The 19,400-nt window shown below is 36.8% G+C and overlaps 1 protein-coding gene across 1 annotated transcript in view; it reads left to right on the top strand.

The window, feature by feature from the left end:
- The window catches only part of LOC126355930 (lysosomal alpha-glucosidase-like), a 130,575-nt gene extending 114,346 nt beyond the window's left edge, over window positions 1-16,229 (top strand). The window contains exons 16-18 of the mRNA XM_050006499.1: window positions 908-996; window positions 8,783-8,979; window positions 15,182-16,229. Coding sequence (XP_049862456.1) covers window positions 908-996; window positions 8,783-8,979; window positions 15,182-15,244 — 349 coding nt within the window. The 3' untranslated portion in view covers window positions 15,245-16,229. The remainder of the gene's footprint in view (window positions 1-907; window positions 997-8,782; window positions 8,980-15,181) is intronic.
- The last annotated feature ends 3,171 nt before the right edge of the window (window positions 16,230-19,400 follow it).

Below are 19,400 nucleotides of genomic sequence, written 5' to 3' on the forward strand. Positions count from 1 at the left end.
GTTAACATACGACCGGTCCGGAAGATCATACCTTTGTGGCAGTGTTGTTACAATTACGTTTGTGAAATGCAGGAACCGCAGCACTGGTGATCATCTTCTTAACAAAGGCTGTGGCTTCATTTCTGTAAACATTGTTTGCACCTCCTATTATCACCACACTGTCTTTTTTTTGTGAGTTCTGAGCAATCTTTGTTAACACTTTTAACCACTTTGTCAAAACTGGCACTTTACAACGCCTGAGATTTGAACATTGTTATTTATACTATTTGTCAAAAGTTCCCGTATATTGCGGGCCGTGGCTGTCACCGAATATTTTTGCCTTCTTCTTCTGTTGTATCTTCTTTGTAAAATCGTTTTCACATGACGCTGAGAAGACTTCTTTCGACGTTTCTTTACGTCCATAATCTTCCTTAATCGAGAAATCATCTTCTCTTACCGAGAAGGTTTACACCTGGTTCTTTGTATTGAAGATGTACCTCTGTACCACATATACACTTATTCTACACAGTAGCATATTTGTTGTTTAGAGTAAGAAAATCACTTTGAAGTAATCTGATTTTTTCGTCTTTTTCCTTGATGGTGTTTCTAAATTTGTTTTCACCAGCATCACTAGCACATGTGAAACAAGTCCATATGTAGTACTCGTTTACAAATTTTAAGCTTAATTTAGCGCACTTCTCGTGAAACCAGTGGTTACAGCCTTTACATCGAATACCTTCAATCAGTTTTTTCTCACACATGTTACTAGGCAGACATTCCATTCACCTGAGCTGTACATTATCTTGTTCTGTGAGATTCTAGGCACTGAAATAATTTATCATCACTTGGACGCTTTATAAGTAGTTTCATGTATTAACAAACTTGTATACTCATAAAACATGTACATCTTATTATTTTACATGTGCAGTCGCAAAAATGACTTTGAGCTCATTGTAGCAGCTGATGAAGATGGTCGTGCCGAGGGCTCTTTGTACTGGGATGATGGAGACTCTATGAGTAAGTTTAAATCTTTCTTAAAATTATTTGATTTTTAAATCGTATATAAATTCAGTCCTTGCATTATCTGATGAAAAGTACCTGGATACCCCTATGTAATGCATAATTGACCACTAGATGGCCCAAGAAGTTGACCCACCAATGTAAAAGAAAGTGAGGAGTATGGCGTTGTAGGTAGAGAATCACTAACAGCAGAGTGGGTCATTCAGGTGAGCTGGTGACTTAAAATGTGGAGTAGTCATTGGGACATTTCAACCCTTCTGAACCTGACCAGCCATCTGTCGGTGATGTGATTTTGAAGTTTGAGATGCGAAGGAGCAACCAGGTTCAACAGAGACCAGGCAGGCCACATGCACAGATGGATGGAGACTTTCGAGCATTGCAGAGGTTAGTCGTAAAACAGCACAGGATATCAGTGAAAGAAATCATGTACGAGTTTGGGAATGCTACCAGCAGTCCATGCACACGGAATTAGAAAGAATGGGATACAATGGCCAAGTGGCTCCACACATTCCTGTAGATGTAAAGAGTGATGGCACTTGACAGGGGATGACTGGAAACAAGGGATTTACAGGAATGACCAGTGCTGTACCGTGTTGCAGTCCAATGAAAGCTTTGGTGTTTTGTGAATTCCTGTGTAACGTTAGTTGTCATCAAGTATTGCGCCAGTAGTAAAGTATGGAGTAGGTGGTGGTGCAGTAATGTGTGCATTTTATTGTTAGGTTGTGGTCCCCTATTACATTTAAGAAAATGCTAAATGCAGAAGGAATATGAACACAGTTCACAGTATTGCGTACTGTGTGCAGTAGAGAAACTGCTCTGAGATGATGGTTTTTTTGTGTGAGCATGACAATGCACTCTCTCACAATACAGCACCCATGAAACAATGGTTTGTGGACAACATTCTGAAATGGACTGGCCTACATAGAATCCTGACCTGAACCCATTGGAACATCTTTGGGATAAGTTAGAATATTGACTTTGCTCCAGACCCCAGCAGCAGTAATCACTACTGTCTCTGGTTTCAACCCTCAAGGAAGAACGTGCCAGCACTCCTCCAAAGGCATTCAAACACCTCACTGAAAGTGTCCTCAGCGGAAATCAAACTGTCCTAAAGGCGAATGGAGGGCACACCCCACATTAATGCCCACAATAGGTGTCCGGATGGTTTTGAAGATATAGTAGTAGTAGAAGTAGAAGTTTGTTGTCTCATAACATACAATTTCAAGCCATTGACTTAAAAGTCAGGAGACTCGTCAAAACACAAAAACTGGTTTACAATTTTCCATATAATACCAGTAATATAATGTACAGTACTGAATAATTACTTAATTAAGCAATTAATAATTTTTCTTCAAATGTAACAAACTTTTAAGATGAACGGTTCTAAGTACATGCTCTCTCCTGATCCAATTTTCAGGTTGTCATTTATGAATTGTTCTACTGAATAGCAACATTTCTGCACTAATTTCTCATATAAGGAGTTTTTCAGTGTTTTTAAATTTATGCTGAGTAATTCTCTTCCTTTCACTTTGTTATAAATTTTCATACTCATATAATATGGATCTTGAGCATAAAGTTTTAAACGTTGGGTGGGCAGCATAAAATTATTTTGATTTCTGGTGTTGTAATCGTGCTGCAAATGATTTGCTACAAATAAATCAGGGTTACTGTGTACAAAGATAATCAGCTCATATATGTACAGTGAGCCCCCCATGAACCATGGACCTTGCCGTTGGTGGGGAGGCTTGCGTGCCTCAGCGATACAGATGGCCGTACCGTAGGTACAACCACAACGGAGGGGTATCTGTTGAGAGGCCAGACAAACATGTGGTTCCTGAAGAGGGGCAGCAGCCTTTTCAGTAGTTGCAGGGGCAACAGTCTGGATGATTGACTGATCTGGCCTTGCAACATTAACCAAAACGGCATTGCTGTGCTGGTACTGCGAACGGCTGAAAGCAAGGGGAAACTACAGATGCAATTTTTCCCGAGGACATGCAGCTTTACTGTATGATTAAATGTTGATGGCGTCCTCTTGGGCGTTCTATGGATTGGAGTGTGGAATGTCAGATCCCTTAATCGGGCAGGTAGGTTAGAAAATTTAAAAAGGGAAATGGATAGGTTAAAGTTAGATATAGTGGGAAATAGTGAAGTTCGGTGGCAGGAGGAACAAGACTTTTGGTCGGGTGAATACAGGGTTATAAATACAAAATCAAATAGGGGTAATGCAGGAGTACATTTAATAATGAATAAAAAATAGGAGTGTGGGTAAGCTACTACAAACAGCATAGTGAACGCATTATTGTGGCCAAGATAGACACAAAGCCCATGCCTACTACAGTAGTACAAGTTTATATGCCAACTAGCTCTGCAGATGATGAAGAAATTGAGGAAATGTATGATGAGATAAAAGAAATTATTCAGGTAGTGAAGGGAGACGAAAATATAATAGTCATGGGTGACTGGAATTCGTCAGAAGGAAAAGGGAGAGAAGGAAACATAGTAGGTTATTATGGATTGGGGCTAAGAAATGAGAGAGGAAGTCATCTGGTAGAATTTTGCACAGAGCATAACTTAATCATGGCTAACACTTGGTTCAAGAATCATAAAAGAAGTCTGTATACATTGAAGAAGCCTGGAGATACTAAAAGGTATCAGATAGATTATATAATGGTAAGACAGAGATTTAGGAATCAGGTTTTAAATTGTAGGACATTTCCAGGGGCAGATGTGGACTCTGACCACAATCTATTGGTTACGACCTGTAGGTTAAAACTGAAGAAACTGCAAAAAGGTGGGAATTTGAGGACATGGGATATGGATAAGCTGAAAGAACCAGAGGTTGTACAGAGTTTCAAGGAGAGCATAAGGGAGCAATTGACAGCAATGGGGGAAAGAAACACAGTAGAAGAAGAATGGGTAGCTCTGAGGGATGAAGTAGTGAAGGCAGCAGAGGATAAAGTGGGTAAAAAGACGAGGGCTGGTAGAAATCCTTGGGTAACAGAAGAAATATTGAATTTAATTGATGAAAGTAGAAAATACAAAAATGCAGTAAATGAAGCAGGCAAAAAGGAATACAAACGTCTCAAAAATGAGATCGACAGGAAGTGCAAAATGGCTAAGCAGGGATGGCTAGAGGACAAATGTAAGGATGTAGAAGCTTATCTCACTAGGGGTAAGATAGATACTGCCTACAGGAAAATTAAAGAGACCTTTGGAGAGAAGAGAACCACGTGTATTAATGTCAAGAGCTCAGATGGCAACCCAGTTCTAAGCAAAGAAGGGAAGGCAGAAAGGTGGAAGGAGTATATAGAAGTTTTATACAAGGGCGATGTACTTGAGGACAATATTATGGAAATGGAAGAGGATGTAGGTGAAGACGAAATGGGAGGTAAGATACTGTGTGAAGAGTTTGACAGAGCACTGAAAGACCTGAGTCGAAACAAGGTACCCGGAGTAGACAATATTCCATTAGAACTACTGACGGCCTTGGGAGAGCCAGTCATGACAAAACTCTACCAGCTGGTGAGCAAGATGTATGAGACAGGTGAAATACCCTCGGACTTCAAGAAGAATATAATAATTCCAATCCCAAAGAAAGCAGGTGCTGACAGATGTGAAAATTACCGAACTACCAGTTTAATAAGTCACAGCTGCAAAATACTAACGCGAATTCTTTACAGACGAATGGAAAAACTGGTAGATGCGGACCTCGGGGGGGATCAGTTTGGATTCCGTAGAAATGTTGGAACACGTGAGGCAATACTGACCTTAAGACTTATCTTAGAAGAAAGATTAAGAAAAGGCAAACCTACGTTTCTAGCATTTGTAGACTTAGAGAAAGCTTTTGACAATGTTGACTGGAATACTCTCTTTCAAATTCTGAGGGTGGCAGGGGTAAAATACTGGGAGCGAAAGGCTATTTACAATTTGTACAGAAACCAGATGGCAGTTACAAGAGTTGAGGGACATGAAAGGGAAGCAGTGGTTGGGAAAGGAGTGAGACAGGGTTGTAGCCTCTCCCCGATGTTATTCAATCTGTATATTGAGCAGGCAGTAAAGGAAACAAAAGAAAAATTTGGAGTAGGTATTAAAGTCCATGGAGAAGAAATAAAAACTTTGAGGTTCACCGATGACATTGTAATTCTGTCAGAGACGGCAAAGGACTTGGAAGAGCAGTTGAGTGGAATGGACAGTGTCTTGAAAAGAGGATATAAGATGAACATCAACAAAAGCAAAACGAGGATAATGGAATGTAGTCAAATTAAATCGGGTGATGCTGAGGGAATTAGATTAGGAAATGAGACTCTTAAAGTAGTAAGGAGTTTTGCTATTTAGGAAGTAAAATAACTGATGATGGCCGAAGTAGAGAGGATATAAAATGTAGACTGGCAATGGCAAGGAAAGCGTTTCTGAAGAAGAGAAATTTGTTAACATCGAATATAGATTTATGTATCAGGAAGTCGTTTCTGAAAGTATTTGTTTGGAGTGTAGCCATGGATGGAAGTGAAACATGGACAATAACTAGTTTCGACAAGAAGAGAATAGAAGCTTTCGAAATGTGGTGCTACAGAAGAATGCTGAAGATTAGATGGGTAGATCACGTAACTAATGAGGAGGTATTGAATAGGATTGGGGAGAAGAGAAGTTTGTGGCACAACTTGACTAGAAGAAGGGATCGGTTGGTAGGACATGTTTTGAGGCATCAAGGGATCACAAATTTAGCATTGGAGGGCAGCGTGGAGGGAAAAAATCATAGAGGGAGACCAAGAGATGAATACACTAAGCAGATTCAGATGGATGTAGGTTGCAGTAGGTACTGGGAGATGAAGCAGCTTGCACAGGATAGAGTAGCGTGGAGAGCTGCATCAAACCAGTCTCAGGACTGAAGACAACAACAACATGTACAGTGAGGGAACACTTAGTCTACTCAGATTTTTTAGGAGTGGGTGACATGATTTTCTTCGCCCTACATTGTGTATATTTCTAATGATGGTTTTCTGAAGGTTTAGTATTTGACACTCATGGTTTGAGGTACCACAAAACACAATTCCATACCTTATTACTGACTCAAAGTAGCAGTGATATACTACTTTGCTTATGCCCATACTGGTAGCATTGTACAATATTCTCATTGCCTAAGCTAGGCTATTTAATTTATTTGCAAGGTACCATACGTGTGACCCCCATGATAGGTATTTATCTAGTTGCATTCCTAGGAATTTCACACAGCTAGCTTCCTGCAAATCCTGGTTTCTGTGACTGACCTGAATATCACTTAATTTTGCTTGTTTTGTTTTAAATTTCATTAACTGGATCTTTTCCATGTTTAATTTTAATCCATTTAAATCAAACCAGGTATCTAAGTTTTCTAAAGTATTTAATACAGTTTGTGGAATTTGATCTGTAATGTTACTTTCAATGATTAAAGATGTGTCATCTGCAAATAAAACCGAGTGACACTCAATATTAAATGGCAGATCATTTATGTAAAACAAAAGCAGAATGGGACCTAAGACAGAAACTTGGGGTACTTCTTGTGAAATGGTTTTCCATTTTGAAGTAAAAGTTCCTCTCTCTGATGTTATAACCACTCTTTGTCTTTGGTTGGTTCGATAGGATTTAAACCATTGTAATACCATGTCCCTAATTCCATACTTTTTTAGTTTATAGAGTAGCAAGGAGTGATTCACACTATCAAAGGTCTTTGATAGGTCACAAAAAATTCCTGTGGCATGCAGTAAGTTGTCTAGAGACAAGCTAATTTTATCAAGAAAATTATTTATAGCAGATATTGTGGTTTTGCCTTTTTGAAATCCATACTGTTTTTTTTATATTATTTTAAATTTTTCTATGAAGTTTTGAATTTTTATGGTGACTATCTTCACAAATATTTTTGAGAGTGATGGAAGAAGAGAGACTGGCCGATAGTTTACCATGTGTTCTTTTGTGCCTTTTTTGAATAGTGGCTTAGCTACTGCGTACTTCAGTGTTCCTGGAAAATAATCTTCTTGAAGGGACTGGTTAACTATTGTAGTTAGTGGCTGCACAATTATTTTAGAGACTGTTTTTAACACTTTTTGTTGGTATTCCATCCCATCCTATTGATGATTTACTTTTTAGTGACAGTATCACATTTGTTATATCTTTTACCGTAGTTTTTGTAAAGGTAATGAAAAATTCACCGTCAAGTTGCTCACTGTTGAAGAAATTTACTGTGTGTGGATACTCTGCTACATTGACATTAGATCTGTTTACATTTATAAAGAATTCATTAAACAAATTCAGAAATTTGAACAGGATTTTCAATAGTATTATCCTCTATTTTGATTTCAGAAATATTATGGCCTCTACCTGTGGCACCTGTTTCAGCTCTGATAACTGACCATAATGCCTTTGATTTGTTTTCACTATCCAGTATAAATCTATTATTTGACAGTTCTTTGGCTGCCTTTACAACTTTTTAAAAATATTTTTGTAATCTTTTACATAGGTAACAAAATCAAGACTTTTATTGTTTTAGTTCCCTATGTAGCAGTCTTTTTCTTGCACTCAAGTTTTTTATTCCTTCAGCAATCCACTTTACTTTATTTCCTACTTTTTTATGACACAGTAATGGGGAAAGTTTCATTAAAAACAAGCAGGAATTTTTCCAAGAAAGTAGCAAAATTTTCAGAGCATGAAATATTATGATCTGTAAAGCACTCCACCTTATTTAATCTATTGTTAAATAAGTTTATATTTTCTTTGCTTAACCGGCATTTGGTGTAGGTTTTTTTGAGCAAGGATCTATTGTTTTTGGTAACTTCATATGCAGAGCGCAATGATCAGTAAGTCCTAAATCTAAACAAAACTTATTTGCCTCATTATAAGTGTAATTGGTTATAATATTATTTATACATGTTGCAGACACTTCATTTACTCAAGTGAAATCGGTGAAATTTGTCCTGAAACCCGATGTTTGAATCATATCAATGAATTTTGTTGAGTTATTGGCTTCACTGGCTAGATATATGTTGAAATCAGCAGTTATTATGACACTTTTCCTGGTTTCTTTTTGAAGTTTTGGCAATAGACACTGGAATTTTGAGAAAAAATGTTTCATTATTTCTGTGCCCGGAATTCTGTACACAGATAAAATTACAATATTTTGCCCTAACTCTACGCAGCGGCTTTCAAATATACATTCTTCTTTAAGGGAATCGAAATTGAGTTTTGCATTATATTCCATTGATCTTTCCACTAGTACGGAAAGTATATATTTATTTTATTTAAGTAAAAAAATGAAAATTAAAGTCAGTTGGGACATTAGAGACCTATTTAAATACAGAAAGATAAAGAGAAGGAAGGAGTAAAAGAGCTTATAGAATTTACAGAATGGGAAGTGAAACCTGTTTCTAGTTCCTGGAGCAGGGAAACTAGTTATTAACACTGTGTAACAATCTCACAGTTTCCTTTTGAAGAAAAAATATTTTTCAAGTTTTGGTCCAAAAAATATTCAACACAGCAACAAGTTGAAAATGGGTATTGTTTGCAAGGATTAAGAGGTGAGTTTGAAAATCTTTTAATTTAATCAATGAGATGTGCCTTCTGAAATATAAGTGATGGGGAACACAGAGTACCAAAAGCACTTACTAAAGTTTTTGCCTTCTGTCTGAAGTCTTGTTTATTTACATTCAACGGTCTTTGCAATATTCTAGGAAATTTGTGTTAAGGTAGCTCTTGAACTGCTTCTGTTACATCTGTTACAAGCAAAATGCTGAGAATAATGTGCACATGTTTGCAGATACATATGAAAGTGGGCAGTACACTTTACTGAATTTTACTCTGGATACGTCAGTGCTGAGCAGTAATGTAGTACACTATGGTTACGACACACCGATGATTCTCGGTGGTGTGCTCATTATGGGAGTGCCAGGTCCAGTTGACACAGTTATTATCAATGATGAGAAATGGCCTTTTTCATATGATTCAACTAATAAGGTGAGTACATTGAATGGTAATTTTTGTCACTCATTTATATTCTGCTTGTAACTAAAGCAGTATTTTGGTGTGGAAGGTTTGGCTAGCAGCAGCACACAAATGGTGAACTCCAATCTTTATTTCCAATTCAAGCAGTTTTTCCTGTTCGAAACTAAATTGAGTGAGAAGTGCATATGAAAGTGCACACTTGTCATGAGACTGGGACCTTTGTGATGCAGTACAGATTATTGTGATATGGTGTTTTGAGTAATATCTCTTCTGTACTAGTTGTATCAACTACTTACATAATTTCTCTCTCACTGTCTGGGAAATGCCTCAATCAAAAATGAAAAGGCCACTACAATATTCTAGGTGCTACTCTGAGGTGGAAGCAGAGCTCAACATTTGTAGCACCATCTTCAGGACCCACTGCAGTTTTCTAGTTTGTAGCTAGGTGCCAGGCATAAACAAGAGACTCCATTGATTATTTGGTTATCTCAATTTCAGCTTTCTTGATCTGTGTGATAAGATGGAGAATTCCTCCTCCCCTCCTTAAACCTCTGCCGCATACAACTAATAGGTCAGGGATAAAATATATCCAAGAAACAGGTACTTGGATAGCACAGACTGTGGCATAGCTGTGAAGGGGAGTGAAGAACATCTAACACAAATTTAGACATATTGTAGGCTTTCTCTTAGATAGTGTATGCTGTGGAAGATACCGGAAGTGGAAAGGCCCCTCCGTAGTTTAGTAACATTATTATGTAATAATTTTTTTGAAAACAGAGACAGCTGCATAGGAGATTCAAACAAAAACAGATCCTTGCTGGCAGTTCAAAAGCTGAACAAAGTTAAAATAAGCTTAATGATAGCTACACGAGAAATATTCATTAACTTCCATAACAAGACCACTGAGTTGACATGAAAAACTAAAAATGTTTGTTACTAAATAAAATCAGTTGATAGAATGAAGTCATCTGTCCATATGCTCACTGATTATGATCTCACCGCAACAAAAGATAATAAAAAGTCTCGACTACTGAACTGTCATCAAAATGACTTTACTGAAAAGACCAAAACACAGTTCCTTTTTAATTGCTGCATAGATGCAATAATAGACAAAAATAGAAAGAAGTGACAACAAAGTTGAAAACTAGCTCAAGTAATGTGATGCAGTGGGAGAGTGTCATATAGATACTGAAGAAACTGAACTGGAAGGCTATTGAAGACAGACATAAACTATCTCAAGAAAATCTATTAACAAGGTTTCAAGAACTGTCTATAAATGATTACTCTAGGAATATACTACAACCCCCTATGTATCGCACACCCAGTGATCGTGAGGATAAAATTAGAGTAGTTACTGCATGCCCGAAGGCATTCAATCATTTTTCCTGTGCTCCAAATGCAAATAGAACAGGAAGAAACCGCAGTAACTGGTACAATGGGACATATGCTCTGTCAAACGACTCACAGTGGTTTTGCAGAGTGTAGATGTAGATGAAGATATATGTACAGCCACAGGACCTTATGGTGATGCACGTTACATTGTGTATTGTGAAAGAACCGACCACTGCTTTAGCTTCAGTCTACTGTTGGTCTCTGCATCAGTGGAGTGTGCCATGCTATTGGGTACAGGTGTAAGTCATTCCAGTCTTCATTGAATAAATCCTTGTAGGGTCTTCCAGGGATCCACAACAAGTGATTGATAGTAATTCATTATTCTTTGTTTGTTCACAACATACTAAGGATGATGCTGTGTATCGTTATGTCCAGGAAGCCTTTGGTATTTTTTTTCTATCATCACTTCGTATACCGTATTTACTTGAATATAAGCCACACTTTTTCCCAGTTTTTGTATTCCAAAAAACCACCTGCAGCTTAGAATCGAGTGCAAAGCAAGCGGAAGTTCTGGAAAATGTTGGTAGGTGCCGCCACAACTAACTTCTGCCATCGAATATATGTAGCGCTACACAGGCATGCATTTCAGGCACAAAGATAAATACTGGTGCCAAAACCTCCGCATCAGTAAAAAAAAAAAAAAAAAAAAAAAAAAAAAAAAAAAAAAAAAAAAGGTGGAAGACGAGCTTTTTTCTCTGTGCCAAGTTTCGACCACTGCATTTTCATACATTAGCCAACGAAGTAAATACAAATTTTGCATTGTTCATCTTCGAATGTAGCAGCATTTCAATGTACTACAAAAATCCACTGGAAAGACTGTTTGGGACGTTTGTCAATATGGCCAACTCTACGTTCTGAATTTTTTCCTACCTGTGAGAAGAGATGGTTGCTAACAGGAACCGTTATGAATTGTGAATCCTGTGCGGTATTCTCTTCACCATAGGAATAATACCAATATAAACATTTTGCCATGTATTGTTTCATTTTTGCTGTTATCTCATTTAAATCCTGTCTGCCTAATAAACTACGAAACTAGAGTGAGACAACAGCAAATGCAGAAGAATATACTTATCATGTCATGTTTATATTCATATTATTCTTATGCCTAATAGTGATAGTCAGAAATGAAGCACGGCAATTGACTAGATTTTTAAATCTAAGATGACTCTAATTTCTGTGCTGAATGTAATGTACTAAAGAGGCGTGTGCCAAGATTTTCAAATTGAGAAAAATTTTCGCTAAACTCTCATTCAAAACATAATCTATCATATGCAGTCTATTATTTCGTTCTTGTTGATCATTATCAAAGAAAGCAGCAGTGTAAGTAACAACAAATAGCAGTCTCTTGCCATTGTTTCGCTAATGAGACGATTCCTCTCTCTCTCTCTCTCTCTCTCTCTCTCTCTCTCTCTCTCTCTCTCTCTCTCTCTCTGTTTAATTGTAATCGGCAGCAGCGCGCACTAAAGCAAGCCATGCTTGTAAACACTTATCATCAAAATGTGACAAACAATGGATGACACAGTACAATAAGGCATTTTCTGCTTAGAGTGACGTAAACACCTGTAAGAAAGAGAACGGCACTTATCAGATCAAAGAAAAATAAGCAATGAATTCAAATGAAACGAAGCACGTGAAAAAGGAAGTGTACCCGTATAAATATGGATGGAGCTCCTGAAGCATAGCAATGGCTACCTGGTAAAGCTTAACTGCTAAGCTTACGACTGGAACCAAACCACTGTAGCTGTGTCGTCATTCATTCGACCTAATTTGTGTCTCATATTAGAAGGGACCAACTTTGTTTCGATTTGGAGGTGCGACCATAAACTTTTCCCTGCCCTTGAATTTAGAGTCTCAAATTTCAGGTGCGGCTTAGATCTGGGAAAAATTTTTTCCTTGTTTTCGAGTTGCTTTTTTCAGGTGCGGCTTAGATTCGAGTAAATACGGTACATGGTATGTGCATGTGGAACATCAGAACAGGCATGTGATTGGATTGAAGACTTCCTAACTAATGGAACCACGAAAATTTTTCTTAGTGGGAAGACTTCATCAGAAGTGAATATAATAGCCTTTGTACTCCTACGATGTTTAGTAGCACCATTGTTGCTCACATTGTGGAATGTGCTGTTTGCAGATAATACAGCTGTATACAGGAACTCACTTTCTTAGAATACTGTTAGGAAATCTAGGAAGAATTGAAGACAACCGGTGCCTGGTTAAAAGATTGTCAGTTCACCCTCAACATAAATAAACATAATTTAATTTTACACGTAATTACTCTGTGTACAGGTAAACATGAATAAAACTGACAAACTGCAGGCTTTCATGAAAGATACACTTAATTGTACATGTTGGCGGGCAACTTACCTGCAGCTTGTGCAGTGGTTCGTCTCACATCCTGTCGAACCTGGTTTAGATTAGATTAGATTAATACTTGTTCCATAGATCATGAATACGACACTTCGTAATGATGTGGAACATGTCAGGTTAATAAAAGATGTCTGTACAAGAAATTACATTACACAAAATATTGCATGACACTAATGATTAAGTTAGTTTTTTTCCCTCCTTTAATTTATATCTAAAAATTCAGCCAATGAGTAGAAGGAGTTGTCATCTAGAAATTCTTTTATTTTTAAATGTTAGTTGGCTATCTGTCAGGCTTTTGATGCTGTTTGGTAGGTGCCCAAAGACTTTTGTGGCAGCATAATTTACCCCTTTCTGTGCCAAAGTCAGATTTAACCCTGCATAGTGAAGATCATCCTTTCTCCTGGTGTTATAGGTATGCACACTGCTATTACTTTTGAATTGGGTTGGATTATTATCAACAAATTTCATAAGGGAATATATATACTGTGAGGTTACTGTGAGGATCCCTAGATCCTTAAATAGATGTCTGCAGGATGACCGTGGGTGGGCTCCAGCAATTATTCTGATTACACGTTTTTGTGCAATGAATACTTTTCTACTCAACGATGAATTACCCCAGAATATGATGCCATACGAAAGCAGTGAATGAAAGTAGGCATAGTAAGCTAATTTACTGAGATTCTTATCACCAAAATTTGCAATAACCCTAATAGCATACGTAGCTGAACTCAGACGTTTCAGCAGAACATCAATGTGTTGCTTCCAGTTTAACCTCTCATCAATGGACACACCTAAAAATTTTGAAAATTCTACCTTAGCTACAGACTTCTGTTCAAATTCTATATTTATTACTGGAGTTGTGCCATTTACTGTACGGAACTGTATATACTGTGTTTTATCAAAATTTAAAAAGAGTCCGTTTGCTGAGAACCACTTAATAATTTTGCGAAAAACATCATTTACAATTACATCACTTAGTCCTTGGTTTTTGGATGTTATTACTATACTTGTATCATCAGCAAAAAGAACTAACTTTGCATCTTCATCAATGTGGAATGGTAAGTCATTAATGTATATCAAGAACAGTAAAGGACCTAAGACCGAACCCTGTGGGACCCCGTGCTTGATAGCACCCCAGTTTGAGGAATCAGCTGTTGTTTTAACATTACACGAACCACTTATTTCAACTTTCTGCATTCTTCCAGTTAAGTATGAATTAAACCATTTGTGCACTGCCCCACTCAAACCATAATGATTTAGCTTATCTAAAAGAATTCCATGATTTACACAATCAAAGGCCTTTGAGAGATCACAAAAAATACCAATGGGTAATGTCCGGTTATTCAGAGCATTTAATATTTGATCAGTGAAAGCATATATAGCATTTTCTGTTGAAAAGCCTTTCTGAAAACCAAACTGACATTTTGTTAGTACTTTATTTTTACAAATATGGGAGGCTACTCTTGAATATATTACTTTCTCAAAAATTTTTGATAGAGCTGTCAGAAGAGAGATTGGGCGGTAGTTGTTGACATCCGACGTATCCCCCTTTTTATGCAATGGTTTTACAATGGCATATTTCAGTCTATCAGGGAAAACACCCTGCTCCAAAGAGCTATTACATACGTGGCTGAGAATCCTACTTATCTGTGGGGAACAAGCTTTAAGTACTTTGCTGGAAATGCCATCAATTCCGTAAGAGCTTTTACTTTTCAGTTAGTTTATTATTTTACTGATTTCAGAGGGAGAGGTTGGTGGAATTACAGTTGTTTCAAACTGCGCAGGTATGGCCTCTTCTATTAATAGCCTTGCCTCTTCTAGTGAAGATCTAGATCCTCCAGTTCTGATTTGCAACACGATTACGTCTTACTGCTAGAATTGTTTGGTCTGGAAGGTGGGAGGGATTTACAGAAGTATTCAGTACGTCCCAATAGGAGACACTATGAGAAAGGCAATGTGCTCCACAGAGAGTCTTATTCTCAAGTTTGTGGGTACCCATATTCCAATGTGAGTAAAGATTCGTGTTCCTTCATTCAACCTGCATCTCACATATAGATCATGGGGCAAACTTAAAGAAATTTGGGCTAATTGTGCGTGGTGCCAACAGTCTTTCTCCCCATGCACTGTTCCCAGGTGCTGTGTGCATTCACACAAAAACTATGAACATGTACTGCTTCTCTATATCTCCCTCCAGCCCTACACATTTATCAAAACTTCTATGTCATGATTTCATGACTGCTGCAAAGGCTTCTTTAGCGTTCTTGTCTAGTTACTGGAAAATCAGTGATGCATTAGTGGGCATGACTAGTAAATGTGCAACAATGGTGAGTGTCTTTCATTGTGCAAAATGTATCTCTTTTTTCCAAATTTTGTATTAAAGTAATGTATAAAATAACTCAGTTATCTTCTTCAAACTTGTGTTTTTTTAATGTCACTGTTGCTGATTCATTTTCAGTATCTACTCATAAAGGACATGAGAATCTCATTACACAAGAATTTCTCAGTCCACTGGTCATAAAACACATTTAGAGACTGAGAATAGAAGAGTCAAGAGGCTGCTGTTTTTTCCAATAGACTAATCATTGCTTCTGAGTCTTAGTGATTCTTCATTATCGTGTCTACATTTTATGTACCATTCTATAATAAACTTGGATAGGACAATACTGATGCATTGTATTAATTTATATATCTTATTATTGTGTTTATCATTTACTGTATTCTAGCAGTCTGAGCTATTTGTGCCTTATGCATCATAATTTTTATTTCAAGTGCACTATTGTATTAGCGATTGATTCCCAAATGTACAGATCTTATTTTTCTTTGATTTCTTCATTATACAGTTTGCCAAACTGAAAAAGAATTCCCTGATAATTGCTCTAATTTATAATAGTTTTGATTATTTATGTTCGCACACCCTGAAACAAACCAGAACAAAACTGGTAACCATTCATTTCAAACTAACTGTGGTATGCATGTTTAATTGTATCATGTATCTACAAGAAATATACCACTTTACATTAGTGTTAAGACACCATTTTCATTTTGACACAAAGTAAAGCACTTTTACAGAGACAAGAACGATATTACCATGTAAATAGAAACTTAAGTGTTTGGCTTCTGTCTGCCAAATTTTCTTGATCAGTGTAAAAGGGAAGACTGAGTCTAATAATACCTTTCAGTGAAACTGTCAGTGTTTTTGCCTACTATTGTATTTAGTCATTCTGTGTGATTTGTCAGATAAAGATTATGTATACCAGACTGACTCTTTTCTGTGATTAAATTAAAAAAGAGAGTATTATGCTCTCTGCATGGTTAACTCTACAGTGGATGTTCCTATTTTTAATTAGATTGTCTGTGATGTTGTATGAAGTGATTTTAGAATTTTTTCTTAGTTGTGGAATAATTGTTCCCACTGTACAAACTCTGTGTGACAAATGTTGTAATAAAGAACAATGTGATATATGCATTAAAGAATAAAATATTGTTACCATATCATTATTTAATTCCATCCAGAGTTTTTCATTATTGTTTTAATTAGGATTATTACACCTTTGAGTAACTGGTACTATATTTGTTAATTTCAGAGTTTAAACAAATATTTTGGCCTAAACCATGTAGTAGAAGTAACTGTTAAAAGGAAGGAATTTTTCAATGTATTCTGTTAACAACATCAAACAATGTGTAGTTTCAGGACCTGTTTTGTGATGAAATACAAGGGCCCGATTTTTGGTCACGGGACAGTCAGTCCATGGCTGAGTTTCAGATGAGGAACCTGTGTTGATTAGAATGACAACAATGCATCGACTTAATAGTGAAATAAGTGTTACACCAATAGGCTGTGTGTAAAAACAATGACATTATCTGTTTCCCTATGTACCTGTTTATTCTTCAATAACCGTGAACTTTGTGACTAGGTTTTTACTGCTTGTAGATGTTCAACAGGAAACTATTGTAGCATTATGTGGATGTTCACCTGCAAACTATTAATGAGGCTTACGGAAAGTTAAACAATAGTGCACTGGCCATATGAAATGTGTTTATTGGGGGTTGTGAAAAGTGAAAGTAAACATCTGTGAAATGCAACTGTGCACCTGTCAGTGTCCAAATTACAAGCCCCATTTTTCAGCCAGTGTAGCAACGCAGTATGTCGACACAGAGGGCAACAAATGAAGAAACAAAGCAGGCGAAGCTACACGTATCTTAATGCACTTTTGTTTTTCGGAGGTCATGTCTACAGTCCGTGAAATACAAGTTATCTCTGTGTTTTCCCGCCCTTGATCATGCATTTCTCTAAAATATATATACAAAACAAATCAATATATATTCTCATCAGGTTACCTTCCATTAGGAAAGTGGGTGCACTCAGTGACCGTTATGTAATTTATAAATGATATAGAGTGCAGCAATCAGTCATCCTTTTTTGCAGGTTTTATTATGCAAATCCAGATTTTGGCTAGTGCCTAGCCAATACACAGGCCAGCAATTTTTTTTTTTTTTTTTTTTTTTTTTTTTTTTTTTTTTTTTTTTTTTTACTTTGATAGCTGATCTTTATAGATTTTTATGAGCTGAATCCAAATCTAGCCGTAGTTTTTCTGTATCACCCATAGTTTTCGAGCAATATGCTTTTTGTTATATAGTATAAAAATCCAATGCTATACGGTAAATGGGGAAATTAATGAAATGCTTTGTTACAACATAAGCATAGTTTGTATTTACAGTAAGCTACTTAAAACAATGATATGTGTTAATAGAGGTTTTACTTGTCACCTGGAACGGGTTTGTCTTTTCTTTTTTCTTTGAAGCTTCTTTCATAGCTTTAGGCAAAGCCTTTACCAACTGTTTCATTAGGCCTAACTTTATATGTAGAGGTGGTAGGAATATGTTTTTTGGATCTATGAGGTTTTTGCGTAAAATGTTCTCACCAGGTTTTAAAGACTCCCTCACAGGCCAGTTCTTTCTGCACCAGTGTTGATCCCAAGCCCTACTGTCCCATTGACACAAGAAACATGGAAATTTGATAAAGTAACCTTGCTGACCAAGGAGCATGCATGTTACTTTTAGATCGCCACATATCATACAACCACAAGCAGAATAGCCTATTTTATTTAGCACTATTTCTAGGTTTTCATAGCTTTCTTTCATATGTACAGAATGCCCAACAGGTATAAATGCATACATGTTACCATTGTATTGTAAAACTGCCTTTAAACTAGTTTTGGATGAATCAATAAACAGCCTCCAGTCTTCCTTTTTGTATTTAGTACGAAACTCAATCACATACCGGGAATGTCTGAGCAGTATACTAAATCACCTTGTTGGAAAAATCTTGGAAAATTGCTGCTCTCTCTTTCTATACATGGTTCCAACTGCCAATAAGTCATCCAACGTTTTCTTTCGTTAAGCCCAGATCCCTAACCAAATCGTTAAGCTCGGTCAGAGTAAACAATTTGGGCCCTAGACTTTCTGTATTACAATGGAATTCACCATCGCATAGTTCATCTAAATCGCATTGTGTATCACAAAATACTTCTGTTGGAATATAATTTAAAGCATCTGGTGGTTCACGAACTGGCAAATCTACACCATGCCCTACTGGACGGAAAGTTAGGGTAGCTTATTACCTTCTTGTTTTTCGAATTATGACCAGTAACATCAACACTGTAAAAGTGAACAGCAAATCTTTTTTGGAGCATTTTCTCAGATCTTCAACACGCACATAACATACCTTATGCGTTACCCAAGATTTATCTCGATCACCAAGTTTAGATCCAAATTATGATAGATAAACCTTTTTCACAAAGTCTGTAATGTTTCTTTGGTGTTTCTTAATCACAAATTCACCACAAATATAACAAAAACTATCAGCAGAGTTTTTACAGCCACAATTAGACATTGTACTGAGCACATGTACAGGAAACAGGAAAACACAACATCATCTGTTGACACAAAAATAGAAAAGACTTTTTTTGCCAGCAACTGTTTTTCATCAGTGATACCAATGTCATTTACATTCATTAAACCTCCTTTTTAAATTATTTTAACTATATAAAAGCTGTTAAATTCTTTAAAAAATCACGTAATTTCATAAATTTAACTGTAAAATGTGAAAAATAGTGTATCATATTTGGATTTCTCACCCTAAAAAACATATGTATAAGGTATTTTCAGCAAAAAAGTTTTTCCATTGTTGGCCTGTGTTATCAATGCACTGTTTTTTTAAACTCGATGCCTGTTAGCTCCCTGTTTTTCTGTGACTGACGCCCGAACAACAGGGAACAAACACCCATTGAGTTTATAAAATAGTGCATTGATAATGGCTAGGCACTAGCCAAAATCTGGATTTGTGTTATAAAACCGGAAAAAAAGGACAACTGATTGCTGCACTCTATTGTTTATAAATATGTATTCTGCTTCAAAGAAAGGCACCTGTTATTTCAGTAGATGCAATATGTCAGTAAAGTCTTCTCAGCTCCTTGTGTATTTTCATACTTGTCAACAGACAATTTGTAACAGTGGTTGACTGATAGGCACCTTCTTTTCAACTATAGTCATCTAGAGTGAGAGCAGGGAAGGGGATAGGCAGGAGAGGAACAGGGATTGGTGAAGGTTGAGGCCAGGCAGTTACGGGAATGTGGGACATATTGCAGGAAGAATGCTCACCTACACAGTTCAGC

The sequence above is a fragment of the Schistocerca gregaria genome, chromosome 3, assembly GCF_023897955.1.
Source record: "Schistocerca gregaria isolate iqSchGreg1 chromosome 3, iqSchGreg1.2, whole genome shotgun sequence".
Taxonomy (NCBI): domain Eukaryota; kingdom Metazoa; phylum Arthropoda; class Insecta; order Orthoptera; family Acrididae; genus Schistocerca; species Schistocerca gregaria.